Raw genomic sequence first — 23988 nt, 5'->3', positions numbered from 1 at the left:
CAACTTTGCTGTAGTCATCTAGCTCAGAGGTAGTACAACTGGGGTTTGAATCCAAACAGCTTTATTTTGGACAGTCAATTATTATTCTCAATGCCCCAAATCTAGGCCATTACTCAATAGTTTGGCATTTATTTTTAACTTATTTTATTGGTGCACTATAGTCTCAATCATAATGTGGGTCACATTGACAGTGGCATACACTCACATACTATTTGGTGCCCACCCTTTTACCCCTTTTTCCTCCATTCTCAATACTGAGTGTCCAGGTTAACAATGTTATATTCACATGTATACACGTATTCCAATGTAGCTTTTCCATTCATTAACCTCAGCTCTTTTCCTCCCCTCCCCTTCCTTTCTGGCTTTGCTGAGCTTTCCCTCCATTATCTGGAGTCCCTCTGGTATCCCTACTACTCCCTATCTTGAGCATAGTTTGGCGTTTATAACTGTAAATTGACATGTTTGGTGAAACACTAATTTCTGGGAGATATTAATATGCCTTCCCTAAACAAGACACCATAGTCAGAAATGAGTTTGGGAAATGAGGAGTGTGGCGACGTTGAATCATTTTCCTCTCTGCAAGAATTCTCAGCTTTTCCTGTGCTCTTGTGCACTGTCACACTCCAAAATCCACGTGTGGAAGTGACTCTTGGCGTTTTCTTTTGATAAAACGGAGAATCTGCTGGAGTATTGTTTAGGAAACACCGCTCTGTAGTTTAGACTATTCACTTGATTTGCCATTTATTTTCTCTCCTTTCAGTCTATGTGGTTTAGAAATTAGTCAATTGTACAACTTAAGGGCTTTGTCAGTGTTTTCGTCTGTTACTTGATTCCCACTTCTTTCCACAGATATCATGAGAGACGTAAATGCCCACAGTCCTATCAACCACTTTGTCTCTGGGTAGTGTCACCACCTCCACTCCTGGCCATTGCATTGTGTGCATAAACGCACAAAATGATATAAAAAATTCATTCCAGATTTTTTACTTTAAAAATTATTTTAAATCAAGGCTCTGACTCTAACATCTTTCTTATCTTCATACTTGTCTCAGATTCCTCAAGTATCTCAGTACCTTGTTCCAACACATCCCATTTAAAGATTATTTTCTTTACCAAGAGACAAGCAAAATAATTGTCCTGGTGTCCTTCTTTCTCATAAACAATTGGGTTTTCTCTGACAAAAATCATAAGCCTGGGGGTTTTAGAATCAATAAGTTAGGCCAATTTCTAAAGTTCTGCCACTTCAAGTGTTTATGTTGGGCAAGCTTCTGAGCTCTCTGGGCTTCATTTTCCTCATCTGTAAAATGGGTACGGTACCACCTCCCCATTGGCACTGTGCTGAGTATGAAATATGATTCAGTTCATGTACAGTGAGTGGCGAGCACAGTCCATGGTGCACAGTGAGAACCCTTCCCTGACGATGGCTTAGATGACGCCCATTCCCGACTAGCCACCAGAGTCCCCAGTATAATTAAAAAGTGATTTCAACAACAACAACAAAAACACATAAAAGAAATGACTTAAAACACTGATTACACTAGGTTTCAAAATTTCAGTTTGACAGTACCATAAACCCAAGTAAAATAAAAGAGACTGAAAGAAAATATTTATCGAACACAAACTCTAAATCACATAAGATGTCAAAAAATTGGTAAGAAAAAAACAAATTTATAGAAAGAAAAACATTTGACAAATTTAAGCAGAAAATTTACATTTTACAAGTGAAAAGATGTTAATGTCATGAAATAGGAAAAGACATCCTCTTCTCACTTATGAATCAAGGAAATAAAAGCTAAAACAATAAATTGCCATATTTAACCCATAACATTGTCCTAGAGTCGAAGTAATAAAATACATATGCCGAGATATGTAAATGAGCATTTCCATATTGAACTAGTAGGAGTATAAATTGTTTATAAGATATTAGGAGAACAATCCAGTAGCTTATGTTAAAATTAAAATTTCCCATACTCTGCCGGGCATGGTGGCGCACGCTTGTAATCCCCATGCTTGGGAGGCAGAGACAGGAGAATCACACAGGTTCAAAGCCAGCCTCACTGACTTAAGAGACCCTGTTTTCAAAAAAAAAATATATATATATATTTATATATATTTAATATATTTTATATATATTAGCTCTGGGAGTGTAGCCCGGAGGTAGAAGGGTTTCCAGGAACCCCAGTTCCACCAAAAAAAAAAAAAAAAAAATTCCCATACCCTAAGACCAGCCAATACATTTTTAGATATCTACTCTAGATAAATACTTGCATATTACATATCAAAATAAATGAACAAATAACAAAACAGGAACACTGTGGATGCCAACATTAAAGGGATTTAAAAATAAAACATAGTGCATACATATTAAGAATTGTGCTTCAAACGTTAAGAGCTATCTATTTACTTGATCTATATATATCAACATGTAGCTATATCCAAAATATGTATTGGGAATGTATGTTTATATATGTGTATATACCTATACATTTATAATAATTCTTATTGAGTGGTTAATAAATAACTAGCTGTCTGAGGCTTTTACATCTATAAAAGCCTCATATATTTTAATTTTCAGAACTTTTCTATGAAGCAGGTACTATTATTAGTCCCCTTTTACAAATGACAAACTGATGGTCAGAAAAGTCAAGCAACTGTCTTGGAGCCACAGCCCTGTCTCTCTTGAGTACCTGATCTTGACCCCTTCTAAGTGTGGTTCTAAGAGGTTGCAGAATGTTGTATACATACCACCTATCTACATCAGTTTTAATGTTTTATTTTATTTTATTTATTTTTTTATTTGTGTTTCTGGGGATGGAACCCAGGGGCTTTCGACCTCCGAGCTACACCCTCCGCCCTATTTTTTTTTTTTTATTCTTTATATTGAAACAGGGTCTCACTGAGTTGCAAAGGGCCTCACTAAGTAGCTGAGGCTGGCTGCAAACTGCTATCCTCTGGCCTCAGCCTCCCGAATGCTGGGGTTACAAGCGTGCACCACCACGCCCGGTTCAGTATAATGTTTTAAAGGACTGGAAGGAACTATTGTAAACTCCTAAGAATGCTGTCTTGGCCAGAGAGTTTGTAGGACCATCAGACTGAGGAAAGATTAGAAAGGACAATAGCTTTATCTCTAATGTACTATTTTTTTCCTATGGAACACTATGTCAATAACATTTGAACTCATAATCATCATGAAAATGAGAGTGAATATGTCAATATTCCAGCAGTGGTTGATAATGACTAGTAGGAATGTATGTAGTTCATTTTCTTGGACTTTGATACATTTTTCAATTTAAAATAAAGAAAGAAATGCCGGGCGTGGTGGCGCACGCTTGTAATCCCCGCACTTGGGAGGCGGAGACAGGAGGATCGCGCAGGTTCGAAGCCAGCCACGCGTGCTGGCTTAGGAGACCCTGTTTCTAAATAAAAATATAAAAATAGGTCTGGGAGTGTAGCCCAGAGGTAGAAGGGCTTCCAGGAACCCCAGTACCACCAAAAAATAAAAAATAAAAAATAAAATAAAATAAAATAAAATAAAGAAAGAAGACCTGGAGACAAACACAAGAATGGGAAGCTAGGGTCAGGATATTCGCATTATTTTAAAACTCCAGAGATGATAACAGATGTGCAGGGACAGCCATGTTTGGCATAGGTGTGGGATGTAGTAGAGAGATCATGGGCTTTGAAACACAAGAACCAGGGCTCAAACCCATCTCCACTGCACATTAACTGTGTGTTCTTGAGCGAGTTAACCCCTCAGAACCTCAGTTTCCTCATCTACAAAACCAGAGTGCTGCCTCCTCCACCGAGCTGAATGTGGATCAGATCAAGAATCTTATGTGCCCGGTGTGGTATATGATGATGATGCCGTTCCACAAATTTTAGAATTGAGTTCTCTCCCTTAACTCCACACTTTGAATGACTTAACTCTGAGTTTTACCAGACTGTGAACAAGGGTATAAGAGGTATGCTCACTTATACAATTTCTAGAGTAACTTCTGAAATACTTGTGGAGAAAAAAAAATCAGTTTACACTAACAATAGCCCTTCACTGATCGCCCAGTACAATGACCTCTGTTTTCTCCTCTGTTGAACTGGTACAGCAACACCTCTCTTGATGACTCGAGCAGTTATGATTTGGGGTTATGCTTTAAGAAAGATACCCAGAGAGTGTGTGCACATGTGTGTGTGTGTGTGTGCGTGCACACACACACACACACACACACACACACACACACACACCTCTTGGGTGCATTCCATCTAGTTCTGGTCATTTAATTACTTTTGGTTTATTTATTAGGTTGTAAACATCTTGTTAATTTACAGTTATTTAATCTATTAACTCTGACTTTGGCCTAAAGGGCCACCATTCAAGGAGAAAACGTAATTAACTATCTAATACTAAGGCTGAAAAGTTCCATAGGAGCCTTGTACGAATGGTTTCTCAGGAACAGCTTGTCACTCAGAAAATGCCCCCATCTCTTTTCTCTGAACACCTTGCTTGCTCTAGCTCAGGCATATGTCTCCTCTTTCTTTGCACAGTCAGGTTTCTTTTTTTAATATACATCATTATTTAGAACAATTTTAGATGTACACAAAAAATTTAAAAATTTAATTGTGAATATATGTTTATATAGTGCATATATCTATACATTTATAATAATTCTCACAGAGCTGAGGATATAGCTCATTGGTAAAGAGTTTGCCTAAAATGCACAAGGCTCTGTATCCTATACCTAACACTGCAACAAATTAAAAAATAAGAAAAAATAAATTAAAAAAAAAGAGCTAGGCGTGGTGGTACACACTTGTAATCTCAGCATTCAGGAGGCTGAGACACGAGGATCTTGGTTCCCATCTAGCCTCAGCTACTTAGTGAGGCCCTTTGCAACTCAGTGAGACCCTGCTTCAAAATAAAGAATAAAAAATAGGGCTGAGAGTGTAGTTCAGGGGTAGAATGCCTCTGAGTTCCATTCCCAGTACTGCAAAAAAAAAAAAAAAAAAAACAGAAAAAGGAAAGAAAAGAAAAAAGAAGAGAAAGAAAAGGCACACTCTGGCCCCAATTTCTCTCATTATTAAAAGCTTACATTAACACTGAACATTAATGAAACAATACTGATGCATCATTGTAAACTAAAGACCATACTTTATTCAAGATTTTCTCATTTGTGTCTGATATTTTTTGTCCTTTATAGGATCTCACTCAAGACACCATATTTTCTTGTCACCTCTCTTTAGGCTTCTTCTGGCTGTGACAATTTCTCAGGCATTTCTTCTTTTTGATGACCTTGACAATTTTTGTGTACTTTGCACGATGCCCTTCAGTGGAGATTCACCTGATGTTTTTCTTGTGGTTAGTCTGGGGTTGTGGGTTTGGGGGAGGAGACTCACGGGGGTAAAGTACCACTTTCGTCATATTATGTTAAGGGTAAATACGATTACCATGACTCATCATTGACGATGTTGGGATTTTTAAATATTAACAGAAGTTCTATTTCAATATTTTGTTCCTTTGGGATGCTGTTGATCTCAATCCCCTGGCTGAGGGATTTCCTGTGGTGAATCATGGTGTCCCTCCACCACGAAGTTTTATTTCATTTTTCCTCCCAAACTGTACTTTTTGGGTAAAAGCCAGGATGCAAAGCCCACACTTTAGAAGGCGGAGTTACATTCTTCCTCTTTGAGGATGAAGTATTTATTTAGAATATTTGGAATTCTATATGAAAAATCTGTCTATTATCCTAGATATCATTTTACTAAAGAACTCAGGGTGGAAATCGATTGACTCAATAATATTCCTCTTAAAATCCAGGACAAAAAAAAAGTGAAAAGATTCTAATATCTTTTGTTCATATTAAAAATTAATTTTATTCTTCCTTGATTAACTAGCATATATATAATTCTGGGTCTACTGAGACAATAAAGATAGCTGAGACAAAATTCCCTTCCAGCAGAAAGCATCCTTAGGGTCAAAGAAAGATACAATTAGGCACACACTGAGCAGGGCACATAAGTCTTGCACTTAAAGGAAAAAGTGCTCTGAGAACAGGGAGAAGATAGATAGTCGCTCACTCAAGGGAAGCTCAGGCAGGAGCTCTGAGGCCAGGCCAGCCTCCTGTGTGTGTCATGGGTTTAGTCCCACCGTGCTCACACTTGGGGTTCAACATTCTTCCAGCCTTCTTGAGCTCCTTCTTGAGCATTTGGGGATTTTTGTCAGGTCAGCAACGTCCAGTGGGACCATAAAGCATGCACTGGGTGCTTGGAGTCTTGGCTCATGTGAAATCGTGCATGTTTCTCTTCCCTGTTTCCCATGACGGCAGAGGGGGGTCTTGTTTCCAGCTTTCTAAGCTGTGGTTCCCAGAGCCTGGCCTCCTTGGTCTCATCTGGCCACCTCTGTGCCCCTCTGTCCAGAGTCAGAGCCAGTGGCTTGAGCTGGTGGGTAGACCCTCAGCTGCTGTCCCCTCCCTGCCTGCAGGTGGTTCTGTGGACGATTGGCCCTGGGTGAACCTCTCTTCCAAGCTCCATCCATAGGCTGCAACCTCTTGAAGGATCACAGTCACGTGGGGTGGAGCAGCAGGCCCATAGGAAGGGGAGATGGACTTGCCCACCACTGATGGAAACGTGGCTGTCAGTCCAGCAGCTGAAGAGCCTCAGTGCCCCAGAAAGGGGAGGATAAGAAAACACCATGACAAGCAGAAGACATGAGAAAAGCTTTATGTTGCAGTGTTTTTAACAGCACTCTCTTCCTGTGTTTTAAAGTGTGTGTTCATGTTGCACTGACACCCGCAGGCTTCACGGGCTCCGCAGCTGCTCAGAAGGTCTGCTAGATCCTGAAAGAGGCAGCTCCTCCTTACAACCCCTGTGCACACCCTCGCCCCAAGTGCTGAGAACACTGTAAGTTTTCATGAGCTGTCTCATTATAGCCGGCCAGGTGCATGAAGGATTTATTGAAGACACAAACAAACCCACATGGAGCGCTGTGTGTGCAGCCCCCACCAATGCGCTGCCTCCAGCTGTCAGTACCCTGTGGAGCTCATAGAAAGGGGGCAAAAAGCAAGACCTCCCCAGGTAGGAAGAGATCCAGCGAAAGTATTAACAACGGTGTACTAAAGAGGAATCTGGTTTAGGAAACCACGCCTTGCTAAAGCCCAAGTCAGAATTTCCTAAATTCTGTTTCAAGTTGTTAATAAATGTTCTTAAAATGCAGCATCTACAGTAATTAATTTGGAAAATAACATGCACACATTTCCCACTTAGAATAACCTAGTATACATTAGAGTTGCCTAGATTCCAAAAGCCCTACACTAAAGAAATAAGATAAAATAATGCAACCCCAACTTTCCGAAGCACATTGATCATGGAATCCCTTTCATCAGAAGACAAATGCCAGTATCTTAGAGAATCTATCTGGCTGGGTCCGAGCATGTAGTTAGAGGTTATGCTGAAGGAAATAATGGTGTTTTATCTGTTACCTTATGCCTAGACACGGAAAATAATCAGTATTGATTTAGTAAATGAATAAATTAATGGCTCTTTCATTTCATTTTGGGCTAGTCTTTAACTATAGTCCTATATGACAGATGCCTAAGCATTGTACAAAACACAATTTCTCACAAACTCCAGTTGAAGCTGACAAGTCACATATTACCCAGACCTTGTATGAATGTAGAAAGTTAAGCTCAGAGAGACTGAATCACTTACAGCCACACTGCTGACTGAGGGAAGAGCCTGAGCTGAAACTCAGTCTTAGGGTTCCACACCCTATGTTTCCACTGCACATAGCTAGGGGTTCGCCTTGCCATTATCTTAGAAAATATGAACAAAGTGCTTACCTCAAAAAGGCGCAGGACTTTGGCCAGAGCGCCAACTTCTTCTTTGAGAGAGAATATCAGCGATATGTCGCCATTTTGAATGGTGTTGTCTTCAATATAGCTTGTTTCCTGCAGGATTAGATGCACATGGTTAAAATGCCTTCCACGGCTTAGCAATTCATCCCCATAGAACCACTAAGCCCGAGGCAAGCAGGGGCTTTTGCTTCCCATTAAGCCCTGGCTTAATGAGCTTCAGGTATTCTGTACAGAAGTATGTAGTTTGGTGGAAATAAATAATTCAAGGACAATTAAATGATCAGTGATACTCCTGGGTATCTTTCCAGTTTTAGAAAGTTTTGATTAATTGTTAATCATCAAATCTAATAATAATTAAAACATTTACTAATGTTGCCTGTCAACCCCATGAATTTAGACTCTTTTAATGAGCACCTGCTAAATGCCAGGGATGATTCACTCTGTATCTCTGAGAGAAATAAAGATGAAGAAGGCATGATTCCTCTCTTATAGGAGCTAAGGGTCTGCTCTAGTAATATATGAAATTCTGAGGTGGGCATGGTGGCCCATACCTGTAATTCTAGTACTTGGGAGGCTGAGACAGGAGGATCGCAGGTTTAAGGCCATCCTCAGCAACTTAGTGAGACTCTGTTTTAAAATAAAACAGAGTGGCAGGAGTGTAGCTCGGTAGTAGAACACCCATGGGTTCAAACCTCAGTCACACACACACACACACACACACACACACACACACAGTACAAAATTGAAAATACATAACAGTTGAAATAGTTGCAATAATTTTATGTACACATATTAAATTACCAATTTCAATCTCAAAGAAATGTACAACAGGAGAAGGTAATGGGAAGGAGAGGAGTGAGACCAGGGAAGAAATTCTCCAAGAGTTATGTGCACGTACGTTACCATCACTCTTTATCTCAGTATGAGATCTAAGACAACGCAGCCATACGAAATCATGAAAACATTAAAGAGAAATAATACAAATAAATAAAATTCTTTTTGTGCACACCAAACACGCAGCTTGTTCCTGAGAGAAGCAAGAAGAGAACAATTACCCTCTTGTAAGTAAGTTAACAAAATTAATGGCTCCAGTGTTCTATCATCTCAGTGAGTGGAGGCTGTGTTGGGAGATTCTTATCTCTGACTCAGGATAATAAATCTTACATGAATATTGACCCCCCCCAGGATAAAATTCGTGCAATTCAGAAAATTCAGACTTTCCCAGAATCTCACACAAAACAGGAGGATAGGGGAAGAGCCATATGGGCAAATGGGATTATAGGGAGCTTCAAATAAATTAGAAGACTGAACTGTTAGGCATTCCTATTTTCAACTGTGATGTTACGGTTCAAAAAACTTGTAATGTAAAATTTATTAAGAACCTTCAATGCTGAGCTATTATAGGAATCACTTGATTTGGATTATATTGTTTACTTTTGAAAACAATCTAGGACAGAGGTTTTATTATGCACCACGTTCCCCCATCTTTACTGATGGCAAAATGACATCTTGGAGCTGCTAAGTAACTGGCATATAATTATGCAGTTACCAGTGGAGCTAGGATCTGAACCCAGGCGATTCGGTCCCTGCGTATTGCTCATGAATCAGAACCTGTTGCAGATTCTCCTCCTTCCTCTTAAACTCTGCTAGACATGTGCACAGAAGTCTCTGACTTCAGTCTCCTTTCTACTGAGAACAAGAAAGTCCTCAGTCCTTTCCCTGTTTCCTCAAAATGACAAAGGGTTTTGCTGTTTCTACTTCATTTGGCAACTTTTTCTCCTGCTTATTCTTTTTCTTCAAGAAAAGTTGGCTATTCCTGATACTTCCATGGATGAGCCTTGAATGCTACTGTGCTTGAGATCGGCCACCCTCACCCCACTCTTGCTGCCTTGTGTATCCAGGCAATCAGCAAGTCCAGAAATGACCCTCGGAGTCAGGTCCTGACTCTGAGTCAAGAGTTTGGCTTCCTACTGCATTCATGTGTATCCACTCTGAGCGGTCTGCATTGATTCTGCCATAACAGAATTTTGCCCACGCACGCACTTCTGCATTTTCAAAACCACTTCAAGCTGGGCTTGGTGGCACACACTTGTAATCCCAGTACTTGGGAGGCCAAGACAGGAGGATCATGGGTTTGCAGTCAGCCTCAGGTACTTTTGAGGCCATTAGCAACTGAGTGAGACCCTGTTTCAAAATAAAAAAGTAGGGCTAGGAGCCGGGCGTGGTGGTGCACGCTTGTAATCCCTGCACTTGGGAGACAGAGACAGGAGGATCGCGCTGGTTTGAAGCCAGCCTTGCTGGCTTAAGAGACCCTGTTTCCAAATAAAAAATATATATAAAATAGGTCTGGGAGTGTATCCTGGAGGTAGAAGGGTTTCCAGGAACCCCAGTACTACAAAAAAAAAAAAAATTCCTATTGTGGTTTTTTTTTTGGCATTGATATATAGTACTTTATTGTTTATATATAACTGTGTTTTAAATTTGTATTATATTTGATGCATATTAGTACATGATCAGTTGAATTACACTGCAAAACTTCTGAAAATAAGACACAGGTCTCCCGCCACAGTCTATCTCTATGCAGTATAGTATATACACAGCATATCTCTATATCCTAGCATTTATCTAAAGGAGGAATCATGATAGTAAAGCAATGTACACAGTTGCACTGGCTTCACTACTCTGGTTTCTGAATTTCTCATCTTCTGTCCCATTACTCTGATCTATTTCTCTTCATAGCACTTATCTCTATATAAATTAAGGTCCATGTTTAGTCTGTTAATTTTCTATTGGTTATTGGTTACCTCCAATACTACTAACAATAAGAGTTTTACCAGAGCAGGAATTCTGCTGTTCCTGGGATGCTTGGGACACAGTAAACGTTCAGAAGGTCTTTGTTAGGTGAGTGGGTGAGCTAACCCTCTCTTACAGGATTGATGTGCTTGATGCATAAATAAAACTTTGACATATCAAATTTTTGAGATGTCAGCAAATGTTTTCTCCTTCCCACAGCCTGCCTTCTGTATGGCAGGCATGGTAGTATACCTTCTGTATACCAGGCATGGTAGTGCACATGTGTAAACCCAGTACTGGGAGCCTAAGATTGAAGGATCACAGGTTCGAGACCAGCCTCAGCAACTTATCAAGGCCCTCAGAAACTGTTTCAAAATAAAAAAAAAATAGGTCTGGTAGTATAACTCAAAGATAGAATGCCTCAGGGTTCAAATCACCAAAAAAAAAAAGAAATGAAAAAATAATCATGTCTATTGAGTATAGTTGGAAACTTTAAGAAAGCATAAACGGTGTCTCTTATGCAGACTGTCAGAGAAAACAAGTCTTTGATATTAATCTGGTCCAGTATATTCCCCACCTTGATTTTACAGGTGACAAACTGAGCCTCTTTGCCCCAAACAAGTGACTTCTCAGTGCACAGTTGCCTGAAGATGAAAACCCAGGTCTCCTGACTCCATGTCCAGCAGACTTTCCTCAAATGGGCGACAGCAGGCACTGTGCCCGCCTCGTGGGCTGTCCTCCCTCTTGCCAGCACTCAAGATGCATTTTGTGTAACAAACAAATCAGTTCTGCCTAGACACACATTAACACTTTCCTATGCTCCAGTAACTATAGTAAAAGATTTATAGATATCTTTATTTAATTCTCACACTAACCCTAGCATGTGCACATGTTTATTCCTGTGTTTCAAATGAGTAAGCCTGAGGCTCTGCAAAGAATAATGTCTGCTTTTTAATAATAAACCCATTGGTGCAATGTAACCATGCATCATACTGAAGTTTTGTGTGATAGAAACATCCATACATAGTACCTGGTACATTTCCCTCTGGATCCCACCCCACTACCTCCTTCTCCCCATTCATACTATTGAGTTGATAGTAATAGCTCCATGAATCATAGGATTGTTTGAGCTATTTCCTTCATCAGGTCTCCTCTCTTCTCTTCCTACCTATCCTCCCAAACCCCCTCTCATAATTCTACTGGTATCTCTCCTCCTTTATTTGAGGTCTTTTTATTTCTGGGTTTCTTTCTAGTTTCCACATATCAGAGAAAATATATGACGCTTCACTTTCCAAGACTGGCTGATTTCAGCATATTCTCTAGTCCCATCCGTTTTCCTACAAATAACATAATTTTGTCAATCTTTATGGCTGAGGAAAATTTTATTGTGCATACCGTACCGTGCCACAGTTTTGTTAGCCATTCGTCTGTTGACAAACACATGGGCTGGTTGGACAGTTAGGCTGTTGAGAATTGTGCTGCTATAAACATGGACACGGGTGTATCACTAGGATATTCTGACTTCCGGTCCTTTGGAAATATACCTGAGTAATACAGCTGGGTTGTATGGAAGTTACATGCCCAGTCTTTTGAGGCACCTCCAAACTGTCCTCCATAGCAGCTGCACGAATTTGGAATCCCACTAATAGTATAAAAGAGCTCTTATTCTCCCCACATCCTCGCCAGCATTTATTATTGTTTGTATTCTTGGTGACTGCCGTTCTAACTGGAGTTAGATGAAATCTCCGTGTAGTTTTGGATATGCAGTTCCCTAATTGCTAGTGATGTATCTTGTGCATGTGTGCGTGTGTGTGTGTGTGCGTGTGTTTCTTCTTTTTAAAAGTGTTTATTTCCTCAGTGTTTTTGATGCAGAGATTGTACCAGGACATGCTTGAAACCCTCCTCTTTACTATTATTAGTAGTGGCAATTGGTGGATTCTCAATTATCTAAGTGCTTGTAAATTAAGCTATAAACTTCCTCACCAGATGGTTGGAGCCCCAACCTCACTTTGTGGTGGTGGTGGGGCCACTAACAGGGTAGTGCTAAAAGGAACACAGATCCATGTCTGGTTCTCTTGTCTTCTCTCTTCAACACTAGCTCTTCCCGCTCCCCAGCACCGTACCCCATCTTCCCTGGAAGTCTTTCCCCAAGCCCAGGATGCCGAATCAGCCAGGGCACAGGTCTCCAGCCACTCCAGTTGCACTAACTTTAACATTAACCCTCTCCCCACCCTCCCCACCCTCCCTGCCCTCTGCAGACAACCCTTTCCCCTAATCCTACAGATGGTAGGTGTTCACAGCCTCAGGTGACCTCCCAGGTCCAACTCTCAGCCTCCAGGGGTGTGATTTCCTGCCATGGTGAGTATGGAAGGGAAATCAGAGCCGGTCATCTGCAGCTGTTCACCCCCAGGACCTCACACATCCTGGACCAGGCTGCCCTGGCCTGGTCCCAAGTCACTTTAGAGTTCTGTCACATTCCACGCTCAGGGCTAACTTTCCTTCATTGTCCTCTCTGCTTAGAGTAAGTGCCTAAATCCTCTATGTGCTTCATCTTCTCCCCAAAGAGAAAGGAGGGCACTGCTTCTTACTACTGTACCATTTCTATAACCAGCTGAGACCACTTTATGAGCATCACAGAGGAGATGGAGAAGGACCCATCTTCCACTCATGTCATTAAGGACCAGTCCCTTCAGCGTACAGAAGAGAAAGCAGGTAACAGACATCCTGGATCCCAAGACACACAGCTGGTAGGTGGTGGTTCTAGAAGTCAGATCATCCATACTTAATCCAGAGCTCTTTCCCCAGAAAACCACACAGGGCAGAAATGTGCTTCTATATGCAAATAATCATTGAGGACAGTCTTGTCTGTTGACTGCGTTATATGAGGACGGTCTTATATGTGAATATTCTCACCATCTTTAAATGAATTCAGAGATCTGGATGGGCTTTGGAAACTAGGCAACACTACTATTTCCCAGACCTGACCTTCACTGCGGGGGAGCCAGCTGTCCCTACCTGAGTAGCTGAGGCCCAGCCCAGCTCACCTGTCCAAAGTCGGAGAGTTTCCTGCCCCAGCTCCGGTTCTCCAGGACCACCGCTGACATGCTGCCTCCCAGCCAGTGAGGTCTCCAACCGCAGGCCACTGACAGGCAGGTTTGCAACCAACTCTGGGGGTGAGGGCTTTAAGCTGGCAGGAGGGAGGAGACCAGGTTCCAGAGGGTGTCTCCTGCAGTGTGACGGGCAGGGTAACACCCCCAGTGGGTGGGAAGGGGGTGTTGTCCTGACACAGTGGATGAGGGCCTGTTCCAGGTCACCTGATCCAGTCTGCGCAGAGGCGTGGGAGGGGAGAGTGTGATGGTCACTGGTGCTTGGCCAGCTGCCCTGCGCAGAAGTCACAGATCACAGGGTCACCTGTGTTCTGGTGATTAGACAATGTAGACAGGGTTGGCACCTGTGAGATTCTCAGAAGCCTGGAGAGCAGGTTCTTTCTCTCTCTCTTCTTTCTCCAAAGAAGCAGCCAAGATCTCAATTTGTTTTTTTTTGTTTTGTTTTGGGGTTTTTTTGGTCCTTTTTATGAACCAATAAGCAAACTACTTTGCTGTGTTTTATCTTTAGTAGACTACATGCAGATGACATTGAGAACAAAGCCCAGTTGCTAGAGCGAAGGTAAGAGGCACCTGAGATGGTGATCAGCGCATCAAAGCCTCAAGCGCCTGCTTCATATTTGTCCAGGAAAGGTGAATGGGCTGTGGGAAAACAAACCAATAATAGAGGGTACTGGGGATCCATCCCCCATGCCTCCCACATTTCATGCATTGGTCAAATAAAAAAAAATCAAGGTTGAGATTTAAAACAAGCCACGTGAGTTGATTCCTTGTTCTACCACTCACTGCATAGCTGTGTAGATTTGCTCAAGCACATGCCTCAGTTTTTGTATCTTTCCAACTGGGTTTTTAAGGACTGTGGTTTAGGATTCTTTGAGCCTCTATAATGTACCAGGTTTTCTCTTGACTGAAAAGAAGACAAACATACTGTCTGGGCATGGTGGCACACACCCTTCATCCCAGTAGTTGGGAGGCTGAAGAAGGATCATAGGTTTGAGGCCAGCCTCAGCAACTTAGCAAAAACCCTTAGCAACTTAATGAAAGCCTATTTTGAAAACAAACAAACAAACAAACAAACAAACCAATAAATAATAGGGCTAGGGGCATGTAACAGAGGTAAGATAAACCTGAGTTTAATCCTCAGTAAACCTCCACAGGCATACAGAGCACAGACATACTAAGTATAGCCTACGTCCAAAAAGAGTCATTTGATGTCTGATGAATATTCTCTATGGTAGCTGGGCATGACAGCATATGCTTGTAATCCCAGTACGTAGGAGGCTGAGAGAGGAGTATTGTAGATTCAAGAATAGCCTTAGCAAATAGGCTTTCCTCAATCTAGTGAGAGCCTGTTTCAAAATGAAAACAAAATAGATTTGCGAGTGTAGCTCAGAGGTAGAATACCCCTGGGTTCAATCCCCAGTACCACACAAATAAAATGAAATAATGAACTGAAAGGAAATAAAATAAAGTAATAAAATAGAGGAATATCCCCTATGCTAAACTGGAAGATTAATGTTGTTGGACTGGAAGGCAAGACCTTGACTTCCAGCCTCAGGAGGATCTGTTTCCTTTACCTGACTCTGTGTTTCTCTGGCCTAGTAGTATGAAATGCAGCGTTGCTGTAGCTCCAGGATGGTTTTCCAGCCTCATTTCATCCCATCCTATTCCTGGTGTAGTAAGGGGGCAATAATCGTGGCAGAATATACCAGACACACAGGAAGCAAGACCACAGGGTCACAGCGGCCGACTCCCTGCGCCTGTGTTGGATGCTCTGCTGAGCTCTCCACCCAGGTCACTTCTTCCTCTCTCTAATCCTGTGAACTATGCATCTCCTCTGCACAGATAAAGAAACAGAGGCCCAGGAAGTTGTAATCAATAGCTCAGATCCAAATAACGTTTGACCCAACTCCGAGTCCCTGGCTCTTAAATACCCTTTCTTTTCTTTTTTTGCCAAATAAGGACAAAAGAATTTTGCTGCTGTTGTTGTTTTGGAAAATAAAGTGATCATCTTTCTCTTTTTTTTTCTGCATGCCAGCTAAAAAAATCGAGTTCTTGATCCTATTTCACATAAAGATTCCCCAGATCTGGGTGGGGAGTAGAACACACTTTATTGTTTACTACCTCAGAGGGGAAAATGCTAATAGTTTCTTTTTAAAAAAGTTATTCTGAAAGCTGGGCGTGGCGGCACACGCTTGTAATCCCAGGATTCGGGAGGCTAAGACTGGAGGATCGTGGTTCACGGACAGCCTCAGCTACTTAGTGAGGCCCTCTGCAACTCAGTGAGACCCAGTTTCAAAATAAAGAATAAAAAATTGGGTAGAGGGTGTAGCTCGGAGGTCAAATGCCTCTGGGTTCCATCCCCAGACCCCCCTCCCCACACACACACACACAAAGTTATTCTGAAAAGAAGGGAAATTTTATCTATGGACCAAGAGAAAAGCTCAGTATGAGGTTGCTTGTCACATCAACTTTATAGATGAACGGGTGAAATCCAACGTGTCGCTATAGCTAGCAAGGGCAGTGGTGGATGCCAAAAGTGATGCACGTGTGTACGTCTCTATCATTCTGAACTTCACGGTGATATGATTACAACATACCAATAAAAGCATATTAAAATAATACTGTGAATATAAATGTTGTGAACACTACTACTGTGCGACTTCTAGATTTGCAGTCTCTAGACCACTGGGATACTGTTAATGGCCCTGCACAAGTGAGCACCAAGTTGCAAGAACAGCAGTTGTGTATCTGGCAATCTTACAGCTGACCTTCGCTGATTTGGAAGTTGAAGATTTCCCAACCATTGCTGGTTTATGAACTCCTTTGTACTTAACCTCGTGTGCAGAAGATCAAGTTAATCATAACCCATGAGCTCATGGCACCTGCTCAAAACATACAGGACTTTTGTTTTATTTATCCATCCTCTTTTATCTTGGTTCTGTGGTTCTCCTATTGGCTATCCCTAGGTGCGACTTTTGTAATATGTTTGATAGTATCATAAATGTTTGCGCATATGTATATTTTTCATGGCTATGTGATGCTACCTTATAGATTTTTATAGCATTTAGATAGACCATAGATTTCAGAAATTTTTTTTCAACTCTGTTTTTGGTATCTATCCTTGCTGCCGAATGTATATCCACATTTTTCTTTGGTGACTTGTTTATTTTGTTGCAGATTCCCTTCACTGCGTCTCCATTATATTTGACTTCTATAATGATGGACGCCTACATTGTCTCTAACTTTCCACCACTCTAAATAATGCTATGGTAAATATTTTCATTCTTTTCTCCTTCTAGACCTGGAAGAGAACTTTTCTGGGGTAGAAAAGGGAAGTTCTGAATCATAGAGAACAGACTTTCTTAATTTCACTAAATACTGCCAGATTGCCTTTTATAGTGGCTTATAACAGTCCATACTCACTCTGGCAGGTCAAGGAACTCCTATTTCTGAGTATCCCTAGTAACTGGAATTTTCCAAAACTGAGACTTTTTTTTACCTATCTGATCAGCATGGAGAAGTATTTTATTGTCATTTTAAATTTGCATTCATTTTCTAACTAATGAATTTGGACATCTTTTTGTATATTTGTGTATCTTAGATTCTGCATGAGAAGAACTGTAAAATCCTTTGCCCATTTTCTACCAGAATTCCTGTCTTTTCTTACTGGTTTGCAACGGCAATTTATATGATGCAGTTATTAATCTGTACCTTTCTCAGTCATCAAAGATGTTACCTGCCCATATATAACCACCAGTTAATAATCGACTGGCTGATTTTTCTAGAGTTATCCTCCCTCTCTGTCTTGATCAACATTCTTACTGTTGTAATCCAAAATGACTGACCACACAACTTAGAGGAAGGTAGACTTATTTGCTCATAGTTTTTGAGATTTCAGGGTTCAGTCCATGTGAGGCTGGGTCTGCAGAGGTCAGAGCATGGCAGAAGGAAGGGAAGAGAGAGAAAGCAAGGTTCTATTCTCACATCAGGAAGCCATAGAGGGAACAGGGGAAGAAGGAACCATTTAAACCCCAAGGCCATGCCCCCAGGGGTCCCTCTTTAGCAACCAAGCCCCACTTTACACATTGCCACCTTGTCACTATGAAGGTTAAGGGGACATTCTAAATCCAATCCATTACACCTTCTTTCTCCTGACATCCTTAGTTTTACCTTTCACATTCAGATCTTTAATCTATTTGTGTCTCTATTGTATATGGACTCTAGAAAGACTTCTAGAAAGGCTTCTTCTTCTTTATTTACATCATGAGTCAACACTGTGTAGAGAGATTTTTATCCACTAACATTTTTTGCATTTATTTTCTGAGTTGAGAGGAAAGGAGATCTTCTCAAAGATGCAAGGTAGGAGATATCTCTCTGACTTCTGGTACCACACGCACAGTTAGTCAAACTCTCATTTACACTTGATTCAGCCTCTGGGATTTAATTTTCTTCCACACTTCAAGTGTCAGAATCAGCCTGTTTATTACAGTATGGTTTGGTAGTATATCTTAATATCTGGCTGGAAATTCTCCATTCTTACTCTTATTTTTTCCCAAAGTTTATCTACTAATGCACACTTATTCTTTTATAGTCTAGCTGAATTTTTTTATTGGTTCAGCTTTGAACTTACTGGTTAACCCAGAAGCATTGTATAAACACTTACACTGATGTTAGCCATTCGTGCTAGATAATGTCTTAAAAATGCATCTGAAGTCTCTCCATTTATATGATGTTTCATGCGGGGTTTTTCATGTTACAACCATCATCTGATTTAAAAGACTCTTTCTCTAGTGTGTTCAGGTGTGTTTGTTATTATTGTGAAGTATGTAATACTGACAAATGCCTTTTCTGCATCTCATGAAAGAATCATGAAATGTATTACTTTATTGATGTTGTAGGTTATACTGACAAATTTTTCAGACATTAAACTATTATTTAATTCTAAGATAAACCTTACTTGTTCATGACATTAATTTTTTTAAGTACTGGGGATGAAACCCAAGGGTATTCTATCTCTGAACTACACCCACAGCCCTATTTTTTATTCTTTTTTATTTTTTCAGTACTGGGGATAAAACCCAGGGGCATTTACCTCCGAATTATACCCCCAGCCCTATTCTTTAATTCTTTATTTTGAAACAAGGTCTCACTGAGTCACAAAGGGCCTCACTAAGTAGCTGAGGCTTTCCGTGAACCATGATCCTCCTGTCTATGCCTCCCAAATGCTGAGATTGCAAGCGTGCGCCACCATACCTGGCATAACATTAATTTTTGCTAAACTGTTAGAGAAAGTGAGCTCATATTTTATGTGGGATCATTCTATCTAGGTGTGAAATGAAACTTCAGTTTCACTATTTGTATTGTTACTATTTCATTTTGAAATAAAGATTACAATAGGCTTATGCAAAAAGTTGTACAATTTTCCCTGCTTTATAATTTCTGGAGTAATCTATGGAAGTTAGAATTTTTCTTGAGGACTTAATAGGTTTCTTGTAAGTATACCGGGCCTAAAATTTGGGAGCAGGGGCAGCAAAAATAGTAGATTGCATTGCAGTTTACTAAAGTACTATTGGCCTACTCATGTTTTCTGTTTCTCTTTCTTCTCATTTATTATTTTTTCAGAAATTAATTCAATATATCAAGTTCTTAATGAAATGAACATACCACAGTTTGTAACATTTTTTTTCATTTTAAAGCTCTATTGTGTCTATAATTTCTTTTTCCTGTATTTCATTAATTTCATTTATTTGAACATTCTTTCAGTTTGCCAGATGTTTGCCCGTTAAGAAAAATATGGTATGTACACACAATGGAATTTTAATAAGCCATAAAGAAGAACAAAATCATATATTTTTCAGGAAAATTGATGAAACCAGAGAATATTATGCTAAATGCAGTCAACCAATCTCAAAAAATCAAGGTTTCTATGTTTTCTCTCATATGTGGAAGCCATAGATAAAATATGAAATGAAGGGGACTTTAGCCAAGTGAGGAGAAAGACCAGTAAAGCAGTAAAAGGGGACTGGGAGAGGGAGTTGAAAGGGGGCAAAAGAGACTTGATGAGGAAAACAGTTCAGACAATGCCTTGTCCATAAATGAAGGTGTCGCTCACCTCCACTCACATGTGCAGGCACAGGGGCAGGAGTGGAGTGGGATCAGAGGGAATCACAAGGACTGCGTTCATGTAAGTTTGTATCGCTTTGAACCTCACTGTGATATATAGTTACAACGCACCAATAAAGTTATAAGAAAATTAAAAACAAAATATCAGTCATAAAAAGAATCATAAAACTCATCTCTAATGTTTGTGTTGTGTTCTCTTTTATTCATTTATCTCTATTTGTCATGATTATTTCCTTGTTTGAGTTCGCCTTGTTGGTCTTTTCCCAACTTTTTGAGTTAAGCACTTAACTTGTTTAATTTCAACCTTCTCTGTTCACTGATAAATGCGTCCAAAATAAAATGTTTCTAAGCACTACTAGAGCTCTGTTCCACGAATTTGATTTGTTTAGCGTTCTATTTTTCTGTCTTAAGTTTTGAATGTAATTTTCTGAATAACCCAAGTATTTAAATCTATATAGTATTTAAATTTCAAGATACTTGGGATACTTTTAGTTTACCTTTCCAATTCCTGACCGGGTTCTACCAATTTACTGCCTCCTAGCAAAATGCAAGTCTTTTTCCCATTCCTACTCCAACACGATGTGAGGTTGCGTGTGTCAGTGCTGACAGATGTCAATAAGTGAGTCAGACTCACAAAGACCAGACATCACTTGGGTAAATCAAACAAGTCTGCTGAGTCGGTATTCACAGGAAAAAGATCAGCAGCACTGTCTAGGACAAAAGGTGAGTTTCCAGCCTGCAGTCTTCTCCCGGGAGGACTCACTTGTGGATGGCAATATCTGAGTGAATGAAATATCAAACCTTATGGAAGTTCAGCTCCAACCTCATAGTGGGAAGTTCTGGACAGATTCTTGCCTCAATGCAGCACACCCGGTGCAGACATAACACTTTAATCTGTCACACACTGCAGTGGCATCTGCAGTTGAAAGCTAATATTGATGTTTGTTTGTTTGTCTGTCTGTTTGTTTTTGTGATACTGGAGTTTGAACCCAGGGGCAGTCTACCTCTTAGTTGCACCTCCAGTCCTTTTTATTATTTTATTTTGAGACAGGTCTCACTAAGTTGAGGAGGCTGGCCTTGAACCTGCGATCCTCCCATCTTAGCCTCCCAAGTACAGGTGTGTGCCACCACACTAAACTATTGGTGTCTTCTATTATAAAACAAACAAAAATTCAAGTTATTATTTCTCCAGTGAAGCATTTTTTTATATATGCCTTTGAGGATTTCACACTGGGGGATTTTATACATAGCTCCAGAGTCCAGGCAGTATTCCCTGACTTAGATCTAGCTCAAAGTGTTTCCTGCAGGAGCATCACATCATGCAGCCTATCTAAAATAATAATAATAATAATAATAATAATAATAATAATAATAAATACCTTAATCTTGCCAATGATTTAGTTCAGCTTTTTCTTGCTGTGGTCATCTGCCCATATACAATATTCAAAGAAGCTAGCTAGTTTCTTGCATTTATATATGTGCACAGTCCCTATTGCCCCCAAATTCCAGATAGCATAGACCGACTCTGATATGCTCTTTTAACCTCCCTAGCTTGGCATAAGATGAAGAGGAAGGCCCTCCCTTCCTTCCAGTGGGGAAAAAAAAAAAAGAAATTCAACAGCCGAATAACACAGCTCCATTCGAATTCTATTTAGCCATCATGTTAGTTTCGTAGTCTCCCCTAATAAATTCTTCAAGCAAATGTCGACTTAAGGATTGCAAAATGAGCTCTATTCTCAGTTAGAATGCCCCATTTATAAAGTATCAAACTCCAAAACAGCAACAACTAAACAATCACATTTTTGAAAAATGTATTGGCACATTATAATCATCCATCTTGACGAGGTACGGATGGCAGAAGCATACATGCACACATCACTCACTTAGCCCTACCCAGTTCCCGCTTCATTCCTCTTCCCGTCCCTCCTTTACACGCTCGTCTTAGTGATTGACTTTGATATGTCTGTGACGCCGCCTAATGCACACGGTGAACATTCACAAACATATCAAAGTCAATCAGGAAGAGGAACAATCACATTTAGCGTAGTCTCTGAGTACTAACTCGATCTCTGGGTTCCAAAGAACTGGATATTCCCTCAAATATACAACTAGTTTTACGCATTTATGCAGAATTTAGGAAAAAGGGGAAAGGTTGGAGACAATTTTTGTGGCATTTCTAGATGTCTTAGATTACCTTTTAAGGATACCCGCAGAGCAAACTGTCATGGAAGTTAGCGATAACTTCTGCTGAGTCAGAGAGCAGTTCCCTGATCAGTGTAGTAAAGACTTGAGGCCATTCCATGATAACAGAGTCATCCTTTTATCTCCAGTAAAACTGCTCTCAATCTAGGATTAAAAAAAAAATAACACCTGCCTTTGGAGAGGAGGGTGGAGACCTTGCCATTAGCCCCTATTTAAGATCAGAGTGTCCAGAGCTCGGTGTGAAACAGGACGGATCCACTGTCCACTCAGCATCATCACCTGGATCCATTCTGCACCGATGCCCGTGGAACTTGGTGGACCTGAAAAACCAAAGAAAGTCACGCCGCTTATGACACCACGAGTGATAAACTGTCTAAACACTTTGGGCTTATTGTTTCCTTTTTGGACAATTTCATGTGGGCGTGGCAAGTTGGCCGAGCACCGACACCGACACTTGGTAACTACTTGACCAGTTGACAAGGAAGAAAAGGAGCCCTACCATAAACATAACTGTTGCTCCATTTTTGTTTCTTATCTCTCATGGAAATAGAAAATTCTATCTCCAAGGCTTCTTAGAATAAAAAGTGCCTTCTTTGCAGCTAGTGTAACTTTAGATCTACTATCTGACCAAAGAAATGAAAGGAAAAAGTTTCCATAATACCCACAAAGTACATTTTAAGGAGGCATCTTCTCTCCATCATTTGTTTTCCTCCTCACAGAAGCGCTGGCTGGGGCAGAAGCAGCCATGTCAGATTGTGAGATACATTTGGGAATGGCAGCCAGGCTTTTCAGAGTGCAGAGAGAGAAAGGTCAAGATCGGAGTCTGGGTCCTGACACCATGAAGCCTCACTCCAGCAGCCCTGGACTGCTGACTTGGGCTTTGAAAAATTAACTTCTCTTTTGTGTCAGCTGATTGTTTTGAAGTTCCTGTCAATCACAGCCAAGTCTCATCTTAACAACTCAATATACATGGGGATGATACTGAAGATAGATTTTCGGTCTGAGAACTAGTCTCAGACATCTCACTGAGCCAAAAGCAGGAAGTTCTCACCCTGCGGCTGCTTGTTATTTCCTTGACATCCTTCTTTTCAGTCTTCTTTCCCATAGACAACCCAGAAACATGAAGGTCACTATCACCCGATGCCCAAACTAAATGCAATTAAGGTATGAAGTCATGGTTTTAACAAAATAAGATTTAGGTCCAGCTATTCCAGGAATTCGTAACAGAACTTAGACATTATGTGGGGGACATAATAAAATCAATTAGTGAATCAAGTGCATTTGGCCAAAGATATATTGATATATTAGATGAAAAAGTATATATATATATATATATATATATATATATATATATAGTCTGAAGCCTCTAGAACTGCTCCACAAGCAGCCCTTCTGAGCAGCATGCGAGTGCATTCACTGAATATCGTCATTCATTCCCTCACCCATTCAGCAACTATTTGCTGAACATATATTTGCCATGCATTTTTCTAGACACTGAAAAACAGGGCAGCCGATGTTGCTGTGGTCATTGATTTCACATTTTATTAGGGAACATAAACAGCAAACACAAAGATCAAAAGAGAAAAACAAGAAGGCAAGGCAAACTCATTACTGATGATAATAATAATAATAATAATAATAATAATAATAATAAAGTTTAAAGCATAGGAATTTGAAGATGATATTTGGGAAAGACAGGCTGAAGTTAAATGCAGAAGACCTGCTTGACAAGGTAACATTTGAGCTGAGAATTGAATTATGAGAAGATGCCAAATGCAAAATCTGGGAGAAGAGGGATTCTGGTAGGAGGAGCATCTGTCCAAAATCTCCAAAATGTAAGTGGGACTCTTTTCAGAATTATACTCAGGCTGCTTGTGGATGCTGCAGAGGACAGAGGTGGAAGTCCAGGTTAAAGAAGT

General features: G+C 40.4%; 1 protein-coding gene across 1 annotated transcript in view; it reads right to left on the bottom strand.

Annotated features, from left to right (window-relative positions):
* PAH (phenylalanine hydroxylase) overlaps positions 1 to 13741 on the bottom strand; it is a gene marked incomplete at both ends in the record, with an annotated part of 69311 nt that extends 55570 nt beyond the window's left edge. The window contains 2 exons of the mRNA XM_080705069.1: positions 7830 to 7937; positions 13682 to 13741. Coding sequence (XP_080561195.1) covers positions 7830 to 7937; positions 13682 to 13741 — 168 coding nt within the window. The remainder of the gene's footprint in view (positions 1 to 7829; positions 7938 to 13681) is intronic.
* Positions 13742 to 23988: the final 10247 nt, after the last annotated feature.

This window comes from Muscardinus avellanarius, assembly GCF_963383645.1.
Source record: "Muscardinus avellanarius genome assembly, chromosome: 11".
In the NCBI taxonomy this organism is placed as follows: Eukaryota; Metazoa; Chordata; class Mammalia; order Rodentia; family Gliridae; genus Muscardinus; species Muscardinus avellanarius.
Note: the sequence above shows the minus strand (reverse complement) of the source record. Positions and strands in the feature narration are given on the sequence as shown.